The 23,930-nt window shown below is 35.4% G+C and overlaps 3 protein-coding genes across 3 annotated transcripts; 1 reads left to right on the top strand and 2 right to left on the bottom strand.

The window, feature by feature from the left end:
* Window positions 1–313: 313 nt before the first annotated feature.
* On the bottom strand, window positions 314–8,812 carry LOC120326953 (antizyme inhibitor 2-like). Its single transcript, XM_039393311.2, has 11 exons — window positions 7,769–8,812; window positions 7,194–7,271; window positions 6,619–6,792; window positions 5,854–6,026; window positions 3,805–3,939; window positions 3,548–3,713; window positions 2,760–2,898; window positions 2,364–2,479; window positions 2,031–2,154; window positions 1,398–1,485; window positions 314–725 (listed from the first exon to the last, which is right to left on the bottom strand). The coding sequence occupies exons 1-11, from the start codon at window positions 7,859–7,861 to the stop codon at window positions 644–646; spliced, it is 1,368 nt and encodes a 455-aa protein (XP_039249245.2). The 5' UTR covers window positions 7,862–8,812; the 3' UTR covers window positions 314–643.
* Window positions 8,813–12,080: 3,268 nt separating this feature from the next.
* LOC120326104 (dnaJ homolog subfamily B member 9-like) lies at window positions 12,081–13,223 on the top strand. Its single transcript, XM_039392333.2, has one exon. It carries the CDS (start codon window positions 12,082–12,084, stop codon window positions 12,784–12,786), a length of 705 nt encoding a protein of 234 aa, XP_039248267.1. The 5' UTR covers window position 12,081; the 3' UTR covers window positions 12,787–13,223.
* A 748-nt stretch (window positions 13,224–13,971) lies between these two features.
* LOC120326131 (putative N-acetylated-alpha-linked acidic dipeptidase) lies at window positions 13,972–23,705 on the bottom strand. Its single transcript, XM_039392365.2, has 17 exons — window positions 23,324–23,705; window positions 22,215–22,398; window positions 21,587–21,689; window positions 21,022–21,216; window positions 20,560–20,685; window positions 20,016–20,203; window positions 19,426–19,540; window positions 18,663–18,781; window positions 17,575–17,716; window positions 17,347–17,500; window positions 16,841–16,988; window positions 16,440–16,551; window positions 15,906–15,961; window positions 15,440–15,639; window positions 14,964–15,045; window positions 14,567–14,659; window positions 13,972–14,153 (listed from the first exon to the last, which is right to left on the bottom strand). Exons 1-17 carry the CDS (start codon window positions 23,460–23,462, stop codon window positions 13,979–13,981), a joined length of 2,331 nt encoding a protein of 776 aa, XP_039248299.2. The 5' UTR covers window positions 23,463–23,705; the 3' UTR covers window positions 13,972–13,978.
* Between the last annotated feature and the right edge of the window lie 225 nt (window positions 23,706–23,930).

Genomic DNA, 23,930 nt, shown 5'->3' with positions numbered 1-23,930 from the left:
GATCATATATAGACACTGACTTAAAAAGGAAAAGATTTCATACTACATTGTTTCGGTCTTCGTTTCCATATATTTGAGCTCTCCCCTCTATTAGTTACCACGACGTGCTGACTTTATTTAATGAATTGGCTTTACTTCGATCTGGCAAATACTCACAGACTTGCAGGCACTAATTTCAGAAGTTGATGCCCAAACTCAAGCCTGGAAGTAAGGTAAATTTGACTTCGATCAATATCAAAATGTCTAATCCTGCCCGAACTCCCTATTAGCTTTGATATATATATGTGATAAACGAAATTTCATTCCACGAGAAAAAATGATTTATTGAATTTGAACGATGGATTTGTGAAATATTAACTAAAACACGCAGTTTCTAACTTTCAGCATATCATCTTATTGGTACTGATTTACTAACAAAATACCCCAAGAGAGGGATAGACTGGACAGCACTACTGATATATCAGTATTAGTCTTTTAAATGATTAAAGTGTCGTAACGTATTCTTAATAACTTCATAACTTAATAAAATATTTCCGAGTTTTTTTCATCTAAAGAATATTTTCCGTTCAAAGCAAATTGATCATAAAATGAGTCATTGGATTTAATCTACATTCAGTCTGAAAACAATGTGTAATGATCCGTTTTATTCATTGCAATGGTTGTGGATTTCTTTCGTCGTCTTCTGTACACGGGTGATATTGTTCACAAGCTCCCAAAATTCCTCTCTGAAACATTAAGAATGCAGTGATCACAATCTACTGACATTGACACAATTAAAATATGAGGATTCGAACTATCAATTATTTCGTGAAATAAATGGCATAATATGACGACATTAATCTATGCGCAACTTCTGCAGCGTAAATTTGTACAGATTTCCATACTAAGTGCGATACAATATGATATTATTCTAAGAAAAATATATCTGAAAAAAAACGGAATTTTCCCCGCAGAACTTCAGCTAATTAGAGTTCACTACCTCGTGAATTGCTTCACGCTAACTACTACTTCAATATACGTGAACCAGCATTTTCAGGTTCGCAATGCACCACCATATTTACATAGTTTCAGAAATGCTTGACATTTCAGTGGCCAAACGCAACTTTGATATGAGGAAATTCTCTATACTGACTGAGTAGGCATGCCATTTGCTTTGAGAAAATTCATTTTAGGAAAGAATCGAATTGAACATTGTGAGTATTGGTGTATGCTACTGAAGAAGTGCAAATCAAACGTTTGTGCAACATTGTGCAAGGGCGACCTTCTTGAAATCCAATACCATTATACAGGGCGGATGTTGAATGGGCTAGATTCTATATAGAATTACCGGTAAAAATAACCTCTTTTGACCCAGAAAAATATTTTTCTAGATTGAGTAGTATGTTCTCAAAACTTACTCATTTTCTTTGGATATGATGTTGTAGAAATCATTGGCCTTGAAACCATTAAATCCTGTGGTAAAGCAGAATGTGTATGCGCCAGCATCTAGAGTCATAAAAAATTATAAATATAGGTTACTATGAGAAATATTTCATGAATACAGGCAATGGTGGGATTCATTTTTTTTGTCAGTCGGTTCCATCACAAAAATCATATTTTTCACCCGGTTCTGTTACAAAAAGTCATGGGCAGTAATACTGACCGGTTCGCTGATCTCATAAAATTCCATGAGACGGTTCTATAGAAACGGTGCGAACCCACTGAATCTCACCACTGGATACAGGGCTTGTTGCACACGAAATGTATTGCCAAAATTGGTATTTTTCATGTTGATGCTGTTATAATGATCAAAAATATTTTCTTTTTAATTACTGTATGAATCGCTATAAATGGAATGATTTTTTTCAATAGTTAATAAGCGTAAGAGCCTCGCAAAAAGCTGACAATTTTAATTAATTTATATTTGTCTTGGATCCCAATGTCTCGTTGTTTCCAACAGGTTTAAAGAAAATGCGACATCACGTGGATATTCGTGCTCTCTCATTTAAATAGTAAATTACACTGGTCGTTCTAAATAAATCTCTACAAACTTTTCCAGAACAGCCAATCTCCTGCATCCATTTCTGGCACCAGCAGTTTTTTTGCTAGGACGTCATCTCCGTCACAGGTTGGCCCAGTTAGACGAGCGTAATGCATCACTGGGTTTGCAGATCCCTAGAAAATAAAACTGACTCGTCGAAAAACAACAACGAAATCACAGTAACAATGTTTTATTTCTGCGTATATAATAAGTATAACAAGTACACAAGCGGGATAAAATGAACGTTTTAAACGTCTATCTGTAATCATAAATCAAGTTCTCGTCGCATATTTATTTCCTACTTTGACACTGCTAAACATTGTGACCTGTACACTTATTTTACCTTTACAACAAACGGTTCTCCTTCACCCGGCATTAGATCACTGTAGTACTTCAAAGAACCATGTACTCCATCACCTAGCACGTATTCGATATCGACATCTGCTTTATGTTTTGGCTCTGTAGAATAAAAAAAACACCTTTCAGATTGCATTACCAAAGGTGGATGTAAATTCCGATTTACCAAAACAATTCACATTTTAGTAACTCAGAAATATGAATTGCTTCATTAGATATTGAGTCATATACTAGATTTTATAACTGTTATGTTTCTATGGAGAGATGTTTCTAATGTTTCGATAAATTGATTGAATAATTGGTAAATTACAAAGCAAGACGTTCTGGTAAATTTCGTCGAAATTCATAAATCATAAGATCTAATAAAAAACGTAGACCTTACCAAACTTAGATAGCACAGAAGTTGCCAATGTGAAGGCAGTAGACGAGTAGTACCTTCCAGGTTCAGCGATTATTTCTAGATTTCCGTATTCTTCAACTGGAAAGTACTTTTCCAGGTTTTCATTGACACAAGCAGAAATCTGTCGTAAAAGTAAATTATGTTCATGATGATTTTATCAGCGTAGATCAGGGGTGTGCAAACTGCGGCCCACGGGCCAAATGCGGCCCGCAAGAAGAAGTTGTGCGGCCCGCGGAGAAATAACAATTTCGAATGGTGTACCCGCAAAACGAGTATTTATTTTTTTTCGTCGCAAAGCCCATATCAGTCATATTAACAAAACAAGCTAGCAAAATTCTGTGGCAAAATACACGATTTATATTACAAAAACGTGTTTCTCACTGCATTCGTTTGAAGTCGGTGTGACAAAAAATTTAAATAGCAGTTTCTTCAGAAGTTTATGCGTTTTAAATCTACTATTTCTGCAAGAACCCCTAATAATACCGTAAGATCAATAGCAAATATAGACAGTTTTTGTGCTTGCAACTACCAGTCACGACCCACTGTACTATTGAAAATCAAACGTGCAACCAATCATAAATACCCACGGAGAGAATTTGAGAAATTATTCAACACGCCTCATCTCGTGTGCGCATTTACATTCCCGCAAGATTATTAAAAATACTAAACCTCAATACAATAAAGCATAGAATGGCTAAATGTTCTACAGAGAAATAAAGGATTATTTGTATTGCTCATTATTATATTTACAGACATATGTATGCTAGTACCTCTTCAAACGAAAGCTTCGATTTTAGAACTGCAGGGAAGCCACCACCAATATCTAGAATAGTAAAATTCATGCCAAGTGTTTTGGCAAATTCAAATAATTCTTTTGAATCACGAATTGCTTTCGAGTACGTTTCTACACTGTTTATACCGGATCCGGGATGAAAACTATAAAAGAATAAATAAGTCGAATTTATTTTGGGAAAAATTGACGAGGATAAAGATGGGGGATGATATAAAATTCCTACCACCAACGTACCAAATCCCAATGATGTTCATTTGTAATTCTTTCGCCATTTTCATTAAATCACGTGTTTGGGTCATTGGTGCGCCAAATCTCTCGCTCAAAGGAAAGTGTGCTGTTACGTCGTCTGTTTCTATGCGGAGCAATAAACTGTTCAGAAAGAAAACATTACTTCTTGTCATTACTACAGTTGATGGAAGGAAAAAATTGAATTGTTGGAATATAGATGTGGTCGTATTTACCGTTATACTAACTCAAAAATCTTGGTTTTTAGAAGTTTCCGAAGAACCCAAATAAATACCTCAAAATACCAGCACCGCGCCTAAGAAGTGTGTGTATCAATATGGTGGTAACTGATTTTGCTCGCCTACTTTACATCGAGTTATGTAAAGGAACTGAAACCTATTGGTAGGGGGTATCTTCATTAGGCTAACACAGACAGTCTTCGAAATCGTAATATAAGTAAATTAGAGAAAAATTATTGCCCAAGCCTAACTTGGTACACACACTACGGGAGTACCCCAGCAACTATACAATTCAAGATACTGTTTGTTTGTGGGTAAACACACAACTGTTTAGGATGCTTGGATATATTACATAGACATCATATATCAGTGGTTCCCAACCGCCTGTCCGCGAGAAATTTCATTTTGTTGTTTTTCTGCCATCTCAATCGCTTTACCGAAGCCGAAGTTACGTTGGTGTATTACGCAATTTCTCTTCAATCGTCATATTACTATTTGTCCTGGCGCCGAGTAATCACACTTTTCGATTTTACGGTTCCGATTCATCGCAAAAGCGCTCCGTCAAATTTTGCAAGATTCAAAAACCTTAAAATTAGCATGCGTGTTTTCTCCGTTTTGCATACTTTCCTTGATTAATTAGACGAAGTTACGTTGGTTTATTACGCAATCTCGCTTTCGCCGTCATATTGCTGTTTGATAAGTGCATCGTCAAATCTCGCAAGATTGAAAAACCTGAAAATCAGCATGCGTGCTTTTTCCGTTCTGAATGCTTTTCTTGATTAATATTACCATCCAAATAAAAGGTTATGAATATTTCTTTGTTTAAATCAAAAAACTGTCAAGAACAGTATAATATCACAGAGCTTCACCTTGACACACAGCGAGATATGAACTTGTCACGAGACGCGCAACAAAAACATGGGCCGGTGCGATCTTTTCTGGGTTATGCACAGCAGGATTTTGAGCCTGGTGCCAAGTTAGCACCGACTTTATCATTGTATTATAAACTCATTCTGTTTGGTGCGTCGATCGACTGCAGAGGGATTAATATGATGAAACCTCTTCTTTATAGTCCAGATTTATAAAATAACCAGTCATTATTCATTCTTGAGCTCTCAAACTGTTGTCCGAATTTTCAACCAGTTAATTCTAGTTTCAATAAAAACGAGGCAAATAAATCGGCTGTGAGCCGCTGCAGAGCTACGTGTTTTCGATGCCTCGTTTGCAATCCTGTATTATTGTGTTTGTACATGATTTGGCATGTACATGTTTTTTATGTGAGATATGTGCCTTTTTACGCACAATGGGTGCCCAGCATTGCATTTTATTATGCAAATATATGCTATTATTTTATGTCCCATCCATTTCAATTTTTGGCCGGCACATTATTTGATAGTTTTTTCTCGTGTGAAATGTTTTCAAGTGTGACTTTTTTCTAAAAGCATAGTGATCGACCGACATTACGCAAGTATATATATGTTATTATTTTCTGTTCCACTCATTTCAATTTTCGCCGGTCCGCGGGTACGTTTTATTTATATTTACCGGTCCGCCATGGTAGAAAGGCTGGAAACCACTGTCATAGATCACAGCACTTAGCAGCATGCAGTACAAGCAAGAGAGAGCGTAAGCAGGCAAGGTCAAAGGTGACAAGTACAGCATCAATAATGAAATCAAAAATATGATCTTACAGATACTACCCAATTTCTAGAGCTTTACTATTCATGTTTTCAGTGTTTGTGGAATAAATATTTTGGTAACTCACAGATAAGTCTAGGCCGAACTGCATCATCATATAATTACTGAATATTTACTCAACTCTGCTGCTGGATAATGTTTCTTCATTTTCAAAAGCTCCGTTTCATGATCAAACACGAATATTTTCACTCCGTTTTCCATCGCGTGTTGAATATGAGATATTTTCTTGAAAGGATTTGCAAAGATCATGTCGTTGGGTGGAACTCCGTATTTTACACATAATTCAACTTCTTCCTTTAAAATGCGTGATAATTTCATATTAGTACCGTATCAAAGTACTGTATACGAGAGTAATGCTCAAATATCACGACACGAAAGCCAAATGTCAAGTATACCCACGAATTGAAAAAGAAAACAGCAAAATTATGCCTCAGATGAAATTGAAAAAATAATTTAAATTAAAGTAATAGCATTCTAGCGACTTCTTCGAGAAGTAATTAAATTTGAAATCGATTGGTCAAATGTCTGCCGAAAAAAGACAAAAATCGCATACTTTACAATTTTTCTAAATGAGTATATAATAGCTATGCACTCATATAAAGTTAATCTGTTATATGATAAATATTTACTTGATATTCACAAGTAGAACTCGTAACTTGTTGCGTAATTTCCCTTTGGATTCAAGTGAACGCGATTTGTACATTTTTCAAGACACGTAATTTTTATCATCTATATATATATTACGATTTGTTGTTGACAACATTAAAGGAATCGAGTGTATTTATGATCAGTCCAATACCCAATGATATCTCCGACAATGATCATCCACGGAAATAATCTTATTATTAACAAATAAATAACAAAATCATTATGAATATAATGTTACCTTACTGGAGCATTCGAAAGCTCCCCCCATTGCATTAAATGCACCAACAAGTGGTCCATAAGGTGCTACTTTGACAGCAAAAAACGGTCGTATGCGTGGCAATGCCTTTTTCCAATTATTGTGTGTCTTTGCTATCTCCCCGAGGTCACATATAAAAAAGCTGTCGTCGAAATCCTTGAAGTAAGAGCGCATAAGTGATAAGCCGGAATATTCAAAATCCGGTTGTAAAGATTCAAAAAGATTGTGCGGTAGAGAACTAATATTCATTGGCATGAATACAAACATTCGCACAACATTGAACTGCTGAGTATATTCTGATTGATCAATTACATTTTACACAAGTATGATATTTACCAAATATTATACGTCGAAAAAATTAGATTGCGTCTGGACACTGAATAAGCTTATATGCCCGTCTTGTGACATTTTGGATGACTGGTAAATATCCTATGAAATATCCATGTTCAATTATTTAATTGCATACAAGTTCATAACATATCATTTTGGCCGTACTTTGTGCAAGCCACACTTCTTAATCATTACGATACGACTATAACATGTGTAATTCCGCAAACCTTTCTTCCATCTGGTCGTTCTGATATTATTTTGGCAGCTTCTCTCAATGTTAGTCCTTCTATGGTTTCGATATCCTCCTGAACAATGAAATAAATATTCATGCAAGAAAACTTTGAAAGATCATGCTGTTTAGAAACACGGACTCTTTTAATAAGCTGAAATGAATTAGTAAGCACACAGAATGGGCGCCAATTTTTCACGATCTAAAATAGTACGTTGTCCGAGACTGTATTTGAAAGCTTCAGGCAGAAGTTAGTAGTTTTCCGTTGAATGCTAACATAAGTCATCCGGGCATTAGTCACAGGCTTAACAACAATATTCTTTACCAAATCTATTTTTTTTAAATGATTGGTTCGTCGGTTTTATATTTGTCAAAAAATTTGATTTCTCGTACAATATTCATTCGTTATTCACTGTTATTTTTCACGACTGCGTGTTACAAAACGCTGCCCAGTGGCAGTGTTGTTCATTTTTGATCCTCAAAGCATTTCAGGAGACTTGGAAAACTGAAATAAACTGTCATATACAATTTCAGTGGAATTCCAACAATATTTGTATATATATAAATATATACCCATTGTGACTTTTCAGAATTATTTCTCTGTAAGTAGTATGGTGTGTACCCAGACTCGGAAGTAATTCGTACACCGTTCTGAAGGTGAATCATTTTGCAAATGTCTGATATTTAGGAATGTTTTTGTCTTCTATCAATTTAAATTTTATTTTAATCTGGCATATATATATTCATAAAATTGAAGCAGGGTTGCATTCAAAATAGTTAGCAATTAAAGTACGCGACAACAAAAATGTAGTGATAAATTAATTTGTATGTACGAATGTAAACTAGAACCCTCTCGATTAGGATACGTTACAGAAAAGTCTTTTAATTGTAAAGTACGTGAGCTAGGTGATATGCATTATGCAAATGGTGGGTTCCATTTCGGTGTAGCACTTTCTATGATTTTTTCCCTGTTAGACTGAATGGCGATTCTTAAATCCGCAAGTGACGGGTATTTGTCAAACCGAAAAAGCCTGCAAATACTAATAAAGTTTCTTAGTCCAAGTTTTCATCTCGGAGTCAGAGGCTGGAGTCACTTTTTAATCTTTGAGATCGAGATTATGAGTCTGTTTTGATCTCCAGATTTGATTTTTAAATTTCCGAAATCCAAAGTCGGATGAACATTTTCCTCTACCCCCATGCAAAAAAAGAACAAAAAACTTCAAATTAATCTACGGGGTGCCACAATGAAATATTAAGCATTTACTTTCTTAGGCAAATTTTCCAATTAAATATATAGACATGATTGGTTATAAAACAGTATGTTCAGACATGTATACCAATTACCAACATCAACTGAGTTTTGTTCCAGAACTCAGAAGCCCTATAGTCAACAGTTATTTTGTGGTAATGGAGCAGAACCATGGAGTCGGAGGACCGACAAGTATTTTCTTAGCAAAAGCTAACCCTGATTTGAGATAGGGTATACTACGTTTTTAAAAACACGTTTATATTCTTATCGCTAATCACAACTAATAATACATTAGGCCAGGGGTGCGCAACCTTTTTTACAGGCGGGCCAAATACAAGTAACTGGGTGAAGCCGCGGGCCGCACCTGTAAACTCTACCTACGAAAGTCTCTGAATACGAAAAAATTTTAGTGTTCATTAGGTATTTCTATGTTCTTCCTTCTTACCATGTGTACCTTAAGAATTTTCTACCTCCGAAGAGGTTTCCGTAATTGAAACGAAATTAATTTGTTTCAAGCCCCTTCGTAAGTAGAAAATTCCGTAAGTATGGACGCTCTTTACCTGAAAACGCATCAATCCGTTCCAAGCCCCCACAAAACTCGGACATAATATAATATGACTGGGCTAAGCAAAGACCGTGGAAAGTCGGAGAAGGTGAGAGAAAGCGTTAAAAGTTAAAATTTAAGAGGGAACGTAATGTACGAAAATGAGCATACGCACATGAAATTCAAAATTAGAATTTACTTTTTTTATCTTGCAGTTTTTTTTTAATTTCTTTAGTTTTAACTGTTACTGAAACTGAGTGAGACTTATTGTACGAACCCGCGGGAAACAATGGGCCAATGGAATAGCAGATAGTTGATTGGCGTGTGGCATAGACTTTTTATATTGCTTACGACACCATTCGTTGATTCAGAAAAACGCAAAAGTAATTACTCGATCATCGTCATTATCAAATAAGTGAACCTGATTTCCAAATTCCCATCCGTCAATAAAAGAGAATTAAGAAATCTTCTTTTATTTTGCGAGTCGGCGCTGATTTAAATATTTCATGTCGGCCGTTATGATTCTATTCTCGATTATAAATTAATACCATCAACTTAAACTGAACGATATTGTCATCAATGACGCGGCGATAGATACTAAATAATATTTAAAAGCTATTTTATACGCTTTAAATTGCAAGAAATGATAAATTTGCCCTCATGTTCGGTCAATATCGAAATGGAAGGATGAAAACAAAAAATTACAACACAATTTGCTCTTAGATTTATTGCCGAGGCGCACAAACTATCTCAACAAAATTGATTATATACAAAAATAATTGTAAAACATTTTCAATCAAAAACATCCTCGACGTGTAATAAGCACTTCAAGTCAGCGCTAATTGAAATCTTTTCATGCCGACCTTAATTTACTGCCGCGCGCATACGACTGCCTCCGGCTGGGATTAAAAATGAAATATATAATTGTAAAATGTTTTAAATCCAAGCGTTGACGGCGGCGCTGGGATACGTACGCAATTTTCGGTATTCTTACAAACACGAAAACGATAATCGAAATTCTAATTGGACATCCGTGCTTCAAGCACTGCCATAAATTAATCTAAAATAAATAAATGTAGATAAAGGTAGAGTTTTTACTGTAGACGCAAGTACATAAAAATTGTTTCTTTTGTTATTGATCTTACGGCAGGGGTCGGCAACCTACGGCCAACGGAACAATATAATCCGGCCCGCGACGCTCCAATGAATTATAGTAACAAAACAGCTCTTTTGGCGATTATATTCTTTACGCAAGAGAATTAATTTTGAGACACGTGTAGACTAAATTATATTATAATCTAACAAGTATATAATTCACAATTACTCGTTTAATGAGCCTATAATTTAATTATAATATATATATATAATACAAATAGCAACAAAACGCAGAAAAGTTGATGCTAAGTGCAAATGGTTTAATGACGTAGAAAATATTCAAATGGTCATTCCTCTCGCGCTGCTTAAAATTCAACTTCTGATTTATTGTAAAAGACTGTGATTTGTCGGCCATCCGTTCGGTTTTTAACTTTCTAAAAATATGTGCGGTCCTCCAATGACTTGCAACCTTCAATTTTGGCCCGCGAGCGACAAAAGGTTGCCGGCCCCTGTCTTACGGCATTATGGCATTGTTCGGGGTCCAAGCGGAAATGTTTTAAAACGCTAAAACTTCTAAAGAAGACTGCTATTCAAATTTATTGTCACACCGACTTCAAACGAATTCTGTGGGAAAGAAACACGCTTTTATAACATTGTGTATTTTCAGACTGAATCTTTCTAGCTATTCTCATTGATATGGCAGTGACATTCGGGTACTGGTATAGGCTTCGCGACGCAAGGAGATTGAAATCTAAAGCTCCTTTCGCGGGCACATCATTCAAAATTTACACTTCTCCGCGGGCCGCAGTTTGCACACCCCTGCATTGGGCTATACAATGAGCATGCTCATTGGGCTATAGAATGCAGAATTAAGATATGACTTCATGCCGCTTACGAAAGGCTTGCCTATAATCTCTGCTCACAATTCCACGTCATATGTCTAATCATAAATAGGTTTAATGATAAATTTCGAGAATTGCATCACCTATGCAAATAGTAATATTGTTGTGATAAGCAGTATGTAACTCCATGTGGTGCAATACCTGAATAAACTACGAAGTATATAACAACCTCTCCAGATGTAAAGTATACCATCATTCCGAAAAGAAGAGGTTACGAGAGTCTATGTAAAAAGTCGGTCAAGTGCTTACATATATATTCGTTATTGGAATGTTGATATAATCAGCGAACCTGTTTTTGTTCTAGACGTAGGAAGACCACGGCTAGCGTCTCTGGTTTATTTGGTGCTTTAAAAGTCATGTATTAGAACTTATTTACAGTTACATTTATGTAAAGCGCGCCATGTTAAACGGCATACATACATTTTAGTGTGAGGGAACCAGTTGTTAGCGAGTTGCATAAAGATAATCTATTTTTGAAATTTGGAATCCCGGCACTGCTTGACTGGGTACCGGTACTGTTCATTGAGTATTCAATGGTATTGTTGGGTGAAATATTTTCATAGGCCTAGTTACATGGATATTTATCCATGCTTGCGTTAACGCAGAGTAAGCGCCACTTAAGTTTCGGCTCACGTGTCCTTATCGTTGATCATGATGCGTAAAGAGTCGAGTCGCTGTCGCGCGAGGTTTGGATTAATTTTGCGCTGAAAATAGACTTCTCGTTGTCTTCGTCAATCTTGGTTTGTAATACGGTAAATAGTATCGGGTCAGACAGGTACATCGTGTTAAATACAGATATAGGAGTCAACATGATGTAGGCTAGTCGGCATTCGAATAGCGAACAAGACTGAAGAAAGTATTGCTGTATTCTGGTATTGTGAATGTTTCCGCCACCCCATCGCCTAAAGTTATAAAAGCGTATATTTTTCATCAGTTCTCCATTTTATCCATAGTACTACACAGTTGTTGCCAATTGAACAAAAAAAAATAGACACCTCCTGCAGCGAAAGACTAATCTACAGATCTAGTTCTGCTGCTCAGCAACTATGTATAAACTGAGTACGGTAAGTCTAAGTAAAGCTTTGACTTTCATGTCATGTTGAATAAGCTTCTCTGTAAATTTCAGGCACCTAATTTGTGTTTGTATCGAATTAGTAAAATAGTGAGAGTTAATATGCTTAAAAGAGTGGTGGCAGTGTTGATAGTTCTCTGCGCAATATTACTGTTGTGTGAGTCTGGAGAATCACAGAGAGATTATTACGAAGTTCTAGGAGTATCAAGAGGGGCTTCAAAAGGTGAAATCAAAAAAGCTTTCAGAAAACTTGCTTTAAAATATCATCCTGATAAAAATCACGAACCAGGAGCAGATGAAAAGTTTCGTGAAATAGCAGAGGCCTACAAAGTACTCTCAGATGAAGCGCAACGTCGCAAATATGACCAGTTTGGTCATGGCGGACTGAATGATGAACAAGGCGGTGGTGGAAATTTCCATGAGTTTTTCAATCAACACTTCAGCTCTAGAGATTTTTTCAAAAAGTTTGATTTTGGTGGAGATTTTGATGATTTTTTCCATTTTGACAATATTTTTGAAAGTTTTGGGGGACATGGGAGTAAATTTGGAGGTGGACCTTTTGGTGGGTTTCACTCTAGTTTTGATGATGATGTTGGGCATAGGTCTTTCCAGTCCCAAACTTCATACATGAGGGGTGGAGGTAAACAAAAGTGCAAAACAGTAACAAAGAAAGTGGGCAACACTGTAACTACCTATACAACGTGTACCACTGATCACAATGACTTATAATTTTATCCTTTTTTTTTTTCTATATATGCCTTTTCTTCTTCACTTTATTCAAATTTGCCTGTACATCGGCGCTGGATGTAGGGCCAAGTCGTAACTTCACTAGTTGAACAAGTCTTCAACTAAAAACATTTGCAATGAATTTGACGAACCTTAGTTTATGGAAATGTGTGTAAAGTTAGATCGGAGTCATGACAAGCTGATTAATGATATTATTTTATGATACGGTACAGTATTCGGATGCAATAATGCCCGCTTGAAACTAGTTTTTTTAGGGTGTCAATAATATATTATGTATATGTTTGTCAAGATTATGTATACACTTGTTTAATTTTAAATATTTTATTTAGAAATTTCACTGTAGATTACCACTCATAGTTTTATTTACTTGTTGCAATAAATAATACGTCAAACTAATTAAAAGAGTATTTATATAAGAAGTTGAGTTGCAATGGATTTAGGTGAAGTAATATAAATGCAGGAAACTTTACTCAATCCTTGTAATTTCCCCATGGGATCACTTTGCAAGCAGCCACTCAATAGCAGAGGCAGAGAGCTACTGCATTTTGAATGGCCTCTATATTGGACCCTGTGTATATTATTACTCTGGTAAATTGGCCCTGCCTTCAGAAATGATATCAGCTTGGATAGATAGTCATCTCATGGAAAAGAGCCAATTTGTTTAAATAACAAACTACAATTAGTGAAAAGTGTATCATCATTAACACCAATAACATGAACATGTTCAAACCTCCACAATTGGATAATACCAAGGTTGCCTCTGCACTACCGGTTTGCTAGAGCATTAGAACTCGGTAAGCGAATGTTCAAATTTCTCTGTAAAAAGCATCAGACACAAAAAAAACACTATTTTGATTTATCAGAATTATGCATATATATTTATTTTCTTGAATTGAAAAAGAACGATAAAGCAGTGCAGAGATAGAAAATGAAGGCTTTGAAGCAAACTTGAATACATAGTGTAAAGTTCAAAAGCTATTATTTTGGCAAATTAGCACAGTGTTTTGTGGTGAGTATAGTTAGATTGTGAATTTTGGCAAGTGGCTTAGGTGATCCAATTGCATTGGCTTTAATTGACCATAAAACTTGTATGGACAGGTTGAAGTAGAATTGAATATTACGAAAGTAGGCTTGAAATTGAAATCGGTGAGAAAAAATAAACTCGTGCGCAATATCAGAATTTCGTCAATGTGCTGGCAGCTGATAAAAGATGAAATGTTGTGATTGAAAGTTGTTTTTTCACCTTTTCCCAGTTACCATCCCGTTTTGCCTCGTATATTGCATCGGTAAGTCCAGAAAACCCTGCTCCTGCGTACGAGTCGTGAACACTTGGTGCAAATACAACATGCCTGAATGAGAGATGTCATGAGTAAGTACAGCATTAGTTGGTTTCAAGCTAATACAGTCGTGCCAGTAAACTGGATTCCGCGTTGTATATGGTTTCTAAGATTCTGTGATCGTCCCTCAGTCAAGCATTATTTGTCAAATTTTATAAGTTTGCAAATCTTACGTGCTTAACTGCTCTAGTCCAAAGTAATTTATGAATTTTGAATCATCACCTGATAAGCATTTTGAATTATGACGCTTCTCACAACCAATTTATGTATTTTTATAAATTATAATACTTCATTTCAAGTGATCTACATGCCTACATTATAACATACTATATTAATTAATGTAGTTTCACAGAGACAAGGATCTTCTAATATCCATATTCAACAAAAAATATATCTCAACTATAGCAGTGGTACCGGTATATTACCTGAAATAAGGTCTGCCTGGAAGACCTTGAAAATCTAGGAAAGCTCTGTCAAGATACATCAATTTATCATTCAGTTCACGAACCTGCAAGAAGCTATTAGGGAAAAACAGAATATATTTATTTTTGAAAAACACAATACAAAATTTACGGTAATGATCAGGAAATTCACCACTCTCATGAACTATGCTATATCTGTCAATCTTAATAAGCATTTTTGAATGAGATATCCTATACAGCACCACATCGAAAGTGTTGAATGAATTCAGCACATATAGCACATATGAGAAATAAAGAAGGATAATAGTTATCGGGAAATGGCTATTGACAAATACATAATTCAGTATCTACATTAATGTCGGAATGCCTGAATATGAGCAAATTTACTACCTCCACTTACTTTGTAATATTAATATTGGAAATATCTCTAGCAAGATCTATAGATGATTTGAGCAAAGTTTCTGCAGCTGAATGAAGACCATCTGTCAAGAAAAATGACATAAATATTATCTGTATGTAAATACATTCAAAAAACATAAAAAAGCTCTAAAGAAACCTGCATTAATCAGTAAATGGAATGTAGTTTGCTGTTTTGTTTGATTTAAAATACCGGTATGCTAATTTTACACCAAAGTCAAGTATACTTATTCCCAAAAAATGTTTATTGGGAAAATTTGATACATTGATGGTTTATCATTACATAATCTTGAAGCACACACAGGAAAATGGCTACACGGATGAAGATTCCATAAAAATCAAAATGGATATACTGTACAGTGTACACTGATAGACAATCAGTTAATAGTGTGATACATTATATATTTTAGATGCCGCTTACATGTAAATTTACAAGTAGCACATATAAAGTTAACTGACCTAGCCTGATTCCATTTTCTGCTAGTTGTTTTGCATTGTTTTTATCGATTATATTGATCATATCTCTGATTTGTTCAGCATAGTCGATAGGATTAAATGGTATAACAGAATCATCTGCAAATCTTCTAGCAAGATCTCCCCATATTCGTGCCATTGCTAGACTGAATTTATAATCAGGATCCAAGAATTTTTCAAAGTACCTGTTGTTAGGAGAAGGAACATACTACTAGAATTGATAATACAATTTTTTTCAATGAATAATAAAATTGAATAGAAGCAGAAGACACAGATAGATATAAAGACATTTCACAATACTATGAATTTGGGTAGATTGATTCAATACATAATTAGAAAGTTCATTCAAATGCAAATTAAACAAATTATTGTTTAGCTTTGTAAATGCTATAAAAAAATTAATTCAACAACTGTACACATAAATATATAGTTACAAAACATATATACTTACTCAATTGTGTCATGAGCTGAATGATAAACAGGATAAGATGATAGTTTTTTGTTGTGCTGTCAAATATATGTTAAATTTCATAAAGCCAACAGATCATATAAGATCAAACAGATTCCATAGAAAAAAATAGCTTGAGCACATAAAATCTCCCATGAAAGTTGTTTTGTGTGCGTTTTCAGAGTCTTGGGTAACCTCATCCCATTTCCACTTCAACTACAGGAAATCTCATTTTTTTTAGATGGGTTATTTAATCAGGGTATTTTATTTTCTAAAAAAATTTCAATGACTCCTTACTATTAAGTCTGAAATACCGATCCCCATCACAAAGGAATCCAAAATTTCAAATTTGGCCTCAATTCCTAATGTCTGTTTCTAATGATTAGCCGACTGCACCATTTAAATTAAAACAGAATAAGTGAATACCGGTATGTAATATCAGAAGAACACTTTTCAAATTCGCTGTATTTACTTAGTGACAGAAAAGTTAAATTATCATAAAATCATGCCTATTATGTCTTATTAAAATAGACTCACTTCATCAAATGTGTATCGAATGTCAAGAGAAGAAACTCCAGTTTTTTGTACAAACATCATGTAATCACTTCCTGACCCTAGAAATCCAACGAAGGGACGACCATTGTTGTTTCTGTTGAAATAACACAATGTTAATCCACCCCAAAATTCCATATTTCGTAGAGTATCGGACAAATTAAGATGATAGGATTGTATATGGGCATGTGAATTCTGTTTGTTACATATTTGAAGCTAGTTGCCCTGAGACGCTGGCTACAGTTACATCCCAATTTGGGTACAGGACAGTGGATTGAGAATGCTATGCCGAACAAGGAGGATTCGATTTTTCTGAATATAGTAGCTACATATCAGAGCTGTTTGTCCCTGCTGTTGTTGAAAGCAAGGGTATGAAGTAGTCTTACTTGTCATAATAAACTTTCTTCCAAGTGTCATAAACTGTTGGTCTATTATTTGCAACTTCTTTAGGATCGGGATTAGGAACTTCTTTTGTAACTTCATACAAAATAGACCGAAGATTTGGAGTTGCTCTTGCCCGAAATGTTGCAGTGCCTGAAAGATAAAAGACAAACAAATGTTTAAAACCAGAAATACATGATTATTTCCAACAAGTTATAAATTTTGGCTCAACCAAAATACGGTATACTGTTTGCAATAGTGTCTACACAAGTACACATAGTTATCAATTTACATTTAATCAGAAGATAACAAATAATAGATAGATAACAGAAGATAATAACTTGCATATATAAATCCGGCTCAGATTCCTGGCTGAAATGGGCTACGACTCGATTCTTAACTCTTGACTTCAGCCTTTTACTCACAAGATATAATGTATGCTAGCAACCTTTTATTGTCTCTTGAGGATGTTTAGTCAACTTATTGCTTCCCTAACAACATCAATGCCTACCTTGTACAGCAATATCAACATTGAGATATGTAACAGCATTCATTAACAATTTCTTTTCGAATTGCTCAACCCATTCAATAGACCCGATCAATCCATACTCTTCAGCTGCCCAGCTACAGAACACAATAGAACGTCGGGGTCTCCATTTACCACTCTAAATACATATTCAGTCAAATATTTTATCACCAAATCATTAGGAGATAAATGAGAAAAACAGATGTGGAATACCTTGACCATTTCTCCCATCACTCGGGCAACCTCCAACATAACTGCTGTTCCACTAGAAGGATCAAGAGCACCAAACACCCAAGCATCTCTATGATTACCAATCATAACATATCGATCCGGTTCAACAGAACCACGAATAAAACTGAAACATGGTAGTACAAATCTTGAAATTTATTGTTCCCTATGAGTATAGACCTTCATATTGTTCTTTTGTATGTGATGTTTCAAGTTAAAAATACCCTTCAGTAAAAATTATCTTTTACAAAAAAATCTTCACACCTTTTTTTTTTTCAAAAATGCTCCAGGCAGTCATTAATTTGTAAAAAGCTATAAAACATTCCATGTTCAGCATTCCCTTCCCAATTTAGTTGCACACTGGGTGGCTATGCCAACTTATATCTCATAAACAAGGATTCACATAATGACCCCGTGGTAAGGAAAGTCAATAAGACAGCTTAATTATATGGCAAACCACAGCCTCTCGTCCTGTTACCAGTCTATGTTTGGATATGGGATTAGTTAGCCAGTTATTTGTTTCAGATGTATGGAACCGACCAGTGGTTACATGAACCACCCCAAGGCGGAGAGGAGCCCAGCAATCCTCTCGCCCTTATTTATCCCTCATAGGATATAAACCTGCAAAGGTAATCAGATGTGTGGTGGTGAGCGTATTACTAACGCTTAGCACGATGTGCCACACCGCCGAGCCAAGTTTTTAGATTTGTCCCTGAAGGTTTTAATTACAGAAAAGAGGTCAAACAGCTTAGAAAATCAATTGAAAGAATTCAATCTCAAGTTAGCTTATCAACTAAAAACAATTCTGTGAGTTTTGTTAAGAGGAAAATTTATTAATTGGGATAACAAGCCCTACTCATTCAGTATCCAGAAATTATTGACTCGATTAATGTTATATGAATAAACTTACTTTTTATGTTTTATGTAAATTCTAACGTAAATTGTGGCTGATGGTTAAGTTTCGCAAAATAATTGGGCTCATGGCCATAATCAATTTATTATGTGATAATTTCCAGCATTTGGCTTACCCAAATGTAACCCAACTGCTCCATAGTATTCGTTCTCTTACTCACCCAATGATGTTCTTAACTTCAGTTATCGGTCTGGTATTAGCAACGTGAAGTACAATATTATGATTAGCAAAGTCATCTGTCATCTTTCCTCCAAGCTTGTATGTTATATTCAAACCACCCTGGTAATAAAAGTTATTTTTTTAATATTGATAGGGAAAAAAAAAATATGACGATATATAAGTATGGTAGCGGGACTATGGATAAACAAATTTTATAAATATATATTCAGTACAAAGTCAAAACACACACTTCAGAAATCTGATAGTCGAGTCTATGCTTCCAAAAACCAATAATTGGCTAACTATCGAAATCCCATACCCGACATGGACTGGTATCCAGACGATCGGCTTTCCCCTCTGCCGGGATGAATATGTAAATCCTATCCTAATACAGATGTGTTTCAGAAGAATGAAAAATAGGACTTAAAAAACATTGATTTCCATTATCTGTAGCTTTGAAATAGATCTTTTCCAATATCACAAATTGAATCATTTGATTGAAAAAATAGAAAGCTTGAATTTGAACTGCAAGACCCATCTTGTGCAGCTGGCCAAGCAAAAAAACTGGCTGACTATATGGGGGCTCAACAACCCTCTATATGGAGTCTATGCAAATGAAAATTGAAACTGAATCCAGACAAATTACTAGCTGTAAGCTTTACATAGCCTATCTGCAGCATAGAATTCCATTTCAATGATAACATTAACCCATAGCTGGGTTCATAGTTAAGACTGATTTAGTAATGGATTCATACACAACTTACCATCCAATCTGATGGTGCACTGTCTCCTCCAATACTTGACAAATATATAAGAGCATCTTCTGCACTGATTGGTTGTACTGGTATTGTTGGCAATCCAGTCTCATTTTCTGGTATTCTATTCAAAAATAAATTTAAATCTCTACTGTTGTATATGATGAAATTCATCTCAAAGTGATGAGAATTGGACAAGGTGAATTATATCATAATATGGTGAACCAAAATATATATTCCTGTCACTAGATTAGTTCACTAGTTCAATTTCTTCTGTTTCATGAACAAGGTTGACTTGCAAGTACAATATTGTTTATAAATGCATTTCGTTCACTCCAAGAAATAAAACGATTACTGAATGCTTATATTGAGGAAAAAATGTTTTATCTGCTTTATCAGAAAGCTGCGAACTGATCTTTTCTACAGTAAAGTAATTTATGTTAGGCTCTGAATGTATGCTAATATAAGGAAATATATAATCCAATCAAATACCATGATTGCCAAAGTGCTAATGATTGTTTGTTTTTATCGATCAATATATCATATTTTATGTTGAATAATGATTATGAGTTAAAATCAACTTACATGAAGATTTTTACCTGTAAGATGATTTAATTGATGGATAAAAAGGTGTTAGTGGATCTCCATCTCGCAAATGAAGACTGCCTCGTTGCACTCCATCAGGTGGTAGTCCCCAACCATTGGGATAGGTAGAGTCCGAACTATAATCGGCAGGATCACTATACATAATCAATCCAGAACAACCATTTCGTTCCGCATAAATCGCCTAATATAGAAATAAATAAAATTAAAAAACGCAATTTAAATGAATTTACAACATCGTCCCAAGTCATGATTCAAAATACAAAATAAACCTGAGCAGTGAGCACTATATGGAAAAACTATAAGAGCTAAATTATGTAATAAAACAAATTCCCTAATTCAAGTACTGAATTTTATTTCTTTGTTTATGAATCTGAAGCATACATAGATGAGGAAACTAATAGCAATTTCAACCTTTCGCAGCAAAAAAATTAGTTAAACGCATAGAACTCATTGAGTAAATTAAGTAAATAAAAATTCAAACCAGAAAATTGCATATTAGTCATATATAGCATATAGTCATAGTCATATATAATTTACCTTATCACCTCTGAATATTTTCCCAAACTTAACAATGCAGATTTTCCCTCTCACATCTATATTTAACGTTCTGCTGATTGTTTCAAAATCTTGAACACGGCCATAATTCACAAATACCAATTGACCCTGTATAGGAGATCAATTAGAAACAGTCAATTAAACAACCTATAAGTAACTTATACACACAATTATTAGGGTTGCAGTTATGGTCATTACAAGGCTTTTGTATTAAATGAATAACACTTTTTCACATTAGTGTGCACTTTAAACATGTATGAATATTAATCTATGAGCAAGATTGAGGTAACAATACTGCGTGAAGCTAATAGCCTACTTATTCAAGCAATGCCACCAAATCATTAAAATATTATTTCTTACTGGTATGTTTGTACTCTCTCACACTTACACCCCGGCAAAATTAAGAAACATAATGATAAAAGGGTAATACTATTACATACAAACCTCAACGTGGCCTGCTGCAGCATAACTAAGAAAAGTTGGTTGTTTAATAGTTTTAAAATTTTCTTCTTCCCATGGTGTTAGGGGACTCTCATATGCTTTCGACTTGTGAGAAATTGAGCCATCTGAATTTTTCATTGCAACATAATTTGGATCCTTTTCATTGGGAACTGATAGCAGAACATCATATGGGTAGACCTAAACAAACAAGATCATAGATAATACAGAGCTGTGGAGTTGGACATGTTCATATTTATATTGGAGTCAAAAGTTTTAACTCTTTGGAGCCATAAGTCAAAATTTTAGACTTCATAACGTTTATGAATTCGAAATTTCTGACTGAAACTCGAAAAACATTGTTGACTAGGTATGACTTAGTCGACTGAGCATTCTTAAGGTGATTGAAAAAGACTTGCATACGGCAAAGTGATATCAAAATTTGATTTTCTAAAAGCCAAAATTTCTTTTAATCGAGAGTCAGGAACCAGACTCGCTTTTCAAATAGCAGTTTGGAGTCTGCGCTGGGCTGGATGATGATTACCAAATTGTTTATACATGTTTATATTACCTTTACTTCATCCAATTGTTCTTTCCAATTATTTACAATCAGATCAACAAGAATGTCTTCTTCTTGACTTGTTCCAGCAAGATGAACTTTAGAAGCCAATGCTCTAATTTAGAATATATGCAGAATTGAAATATGGCATACATTAAAAATTGCGTCCATTAAAACTAATTATAAATGTCAAACTACCATAACTATCTAATGCTCCATACAAACTGATTGATATCAGCAAGTTTATAATACACTTGGCACAATATTTTCTTTTGGGTCGAGTCCAATTCAGTAATAGCGATTGAAGCACCTGCCCTCTACCTAGCCCACAAGAATTGGGTAGGCAATGCAAAAACAGTAATATTTCGAATTGTAGCTCTTCCGATATCATTAGATATTGGTGGGTGCTTGTACAGAACCTTGTTTGGAGCAAAAAGCATGATCAGCATAAGAAAAAAAAAGTTCAACTTGAGAACGAACAGTGTGAGAAAAATAAGCATAAGCACCTATGTTATGTATTGCGAAAGAGTTTCTCATCAATTTTCCCCCAATGAACTGACAGGGCTTGCTCAAGTATTACCGTATATATAATTTTTCGCTTCAGGAAAAAGTGACTGAAATACTAACAACTGCAACATACTTTAAATTTCTCTTTATATTTTCTGCCTTCAAGTTGTTGAATAACAAGTCTCTCACATCCTGTTGTGTTGAAGTATCAACAATAACACTGGAAGTTGCAAAATCATCACTCCTACTGGTATGTGAGGAAAGGCCAATCAAAAGTCCAATAACCAATGTGAAAAGTGGCAACAAGACCAGCAGACCTGCAATAAAAAAGACATAAGACTATAAGAATGTTATAATTTGATCGATGGTGGGTGCATCGTGCTATGCCAATCAGGCCAATTAGAGTTTTAGGAATCGCTGGACCTCTCGCCATGGTAGAATGATTCACAAACCACTGATCAGATACAGATTTCTTCGTCAAGTCTATGCATCTGGAACAAACTGATTAAATATTTCGATACACAATGCGGCAATGCGGATGTAACCTAATTGAACTGGAGACCAGATTACAATACAATTTTATTCCAATCTTTCGTATACAACAAAGAACACGAACAAAAAAACAAAGACAAGGGTGACGCAAAGATTGGGAAAATAGGCAAAACCTAGCTACAGGGGTGGTGACTCCACTACGACCCATGGGCCGGGGCCACGGCCCATCTAATTGGGCCACATGGGGCCGCGGCTCATAGCTTGATGGGCCACGGCCCCGTCAGGAAAAACTCAATTATCTTACCAAAATTTTCAATTTTTACAAAATTGTCAATATTCGGACCAAAAATTAAACTCCCGTAGTATGTGTACCAGGTTAGGGTTAGGGCAAAGTTTTGTTCAGATTTTTACATTATAGTTCTATTATGAGTTTGGGGACTGTCTGTGCTAGCCAAGTGAATAGTTCCTTTACACAACTTGATGGGCCGCGGCCCATAGCCTGATGGGCCTAGGCCCAATTTGATGGGCCGTGGCCCCGGCCCATGGGCCGAAGAGGAGTCACCACTTCCACTCAAACCTAGGGTTTATAACCAGTGCTTGTGCCCATTCACTCACACTCGCACAAGTGACTAAAAAGACTTACGACAATTTTACTGAAGAGGAAGAATGAAGTGATTGAGCATACATAAGCACGATAAATTAAAATTCCCAGGCACATTCATTTGACACATTTTCAGCAAAATTACTCACCGATAGCTTTTCCTTTGCTTATATTTAGTCTCTTTGAATGCGGTGATTTCGAAACACTTCTGCTACTAAGAGGTTCGGTCTGTTGATCGTAACCATATTGTCGCGTATCCATACCTTCCCGCAACCCTCGCCTATACATTTTGTAAGCCAAATGCCGCAAACAAAATTGGAACGAAATAATTTAACATACGCAGGCGGCATGCGCTTTGCAGTGTAATAGATGCAGCGTTCGGTCAGTCAGTGGGAGTGTCAGGGGCTCGTCCTCCGTTTTGCCGTTGGTTCGCGAGAGAAACGTGTGTATCTTCGTGAACAGCGGGGATTACCGTATTACTAGAGTATAGCCCAGTTAATTTCGTTAGCGACAGATGAAAAACAAGCATGAGAACCTAGTTCTGCCATCAAAAACATATGTCTGATAAAATAGGTAGATGAAGCTTAGGCTTTGTAATCAAATAATACTGTAATAGCAATAGCAGCATTATCTCTGTTTGCTCTGACTACTAGACTATGTCTCTTTTCAATAATTATGATGACCCCATTTTGTATAAATAGCTCGAGAGAGAGATAAATAGTTCAAGCTGATATATACTATATGACTGTATGCAGC

This window comes from Styela clava, chromosome 4 (assembly GCF_964204865.1).
Source record: "Styela clava chromosome 4, kaStyClav1.hap1.2, whole genome shotgun sequence".
Taxonomy (NCBI): Eukaryota; Metazoa; Chordata; class Ascidiacea; order Stolidobranchia; family Styelidae; genus Styela; species Styela clava.
The sequence above is the reverse complement of the archived record's forward strand: the minus strand, read 5'-3'. Positions and strand labels throughout refer to the sequence as shown.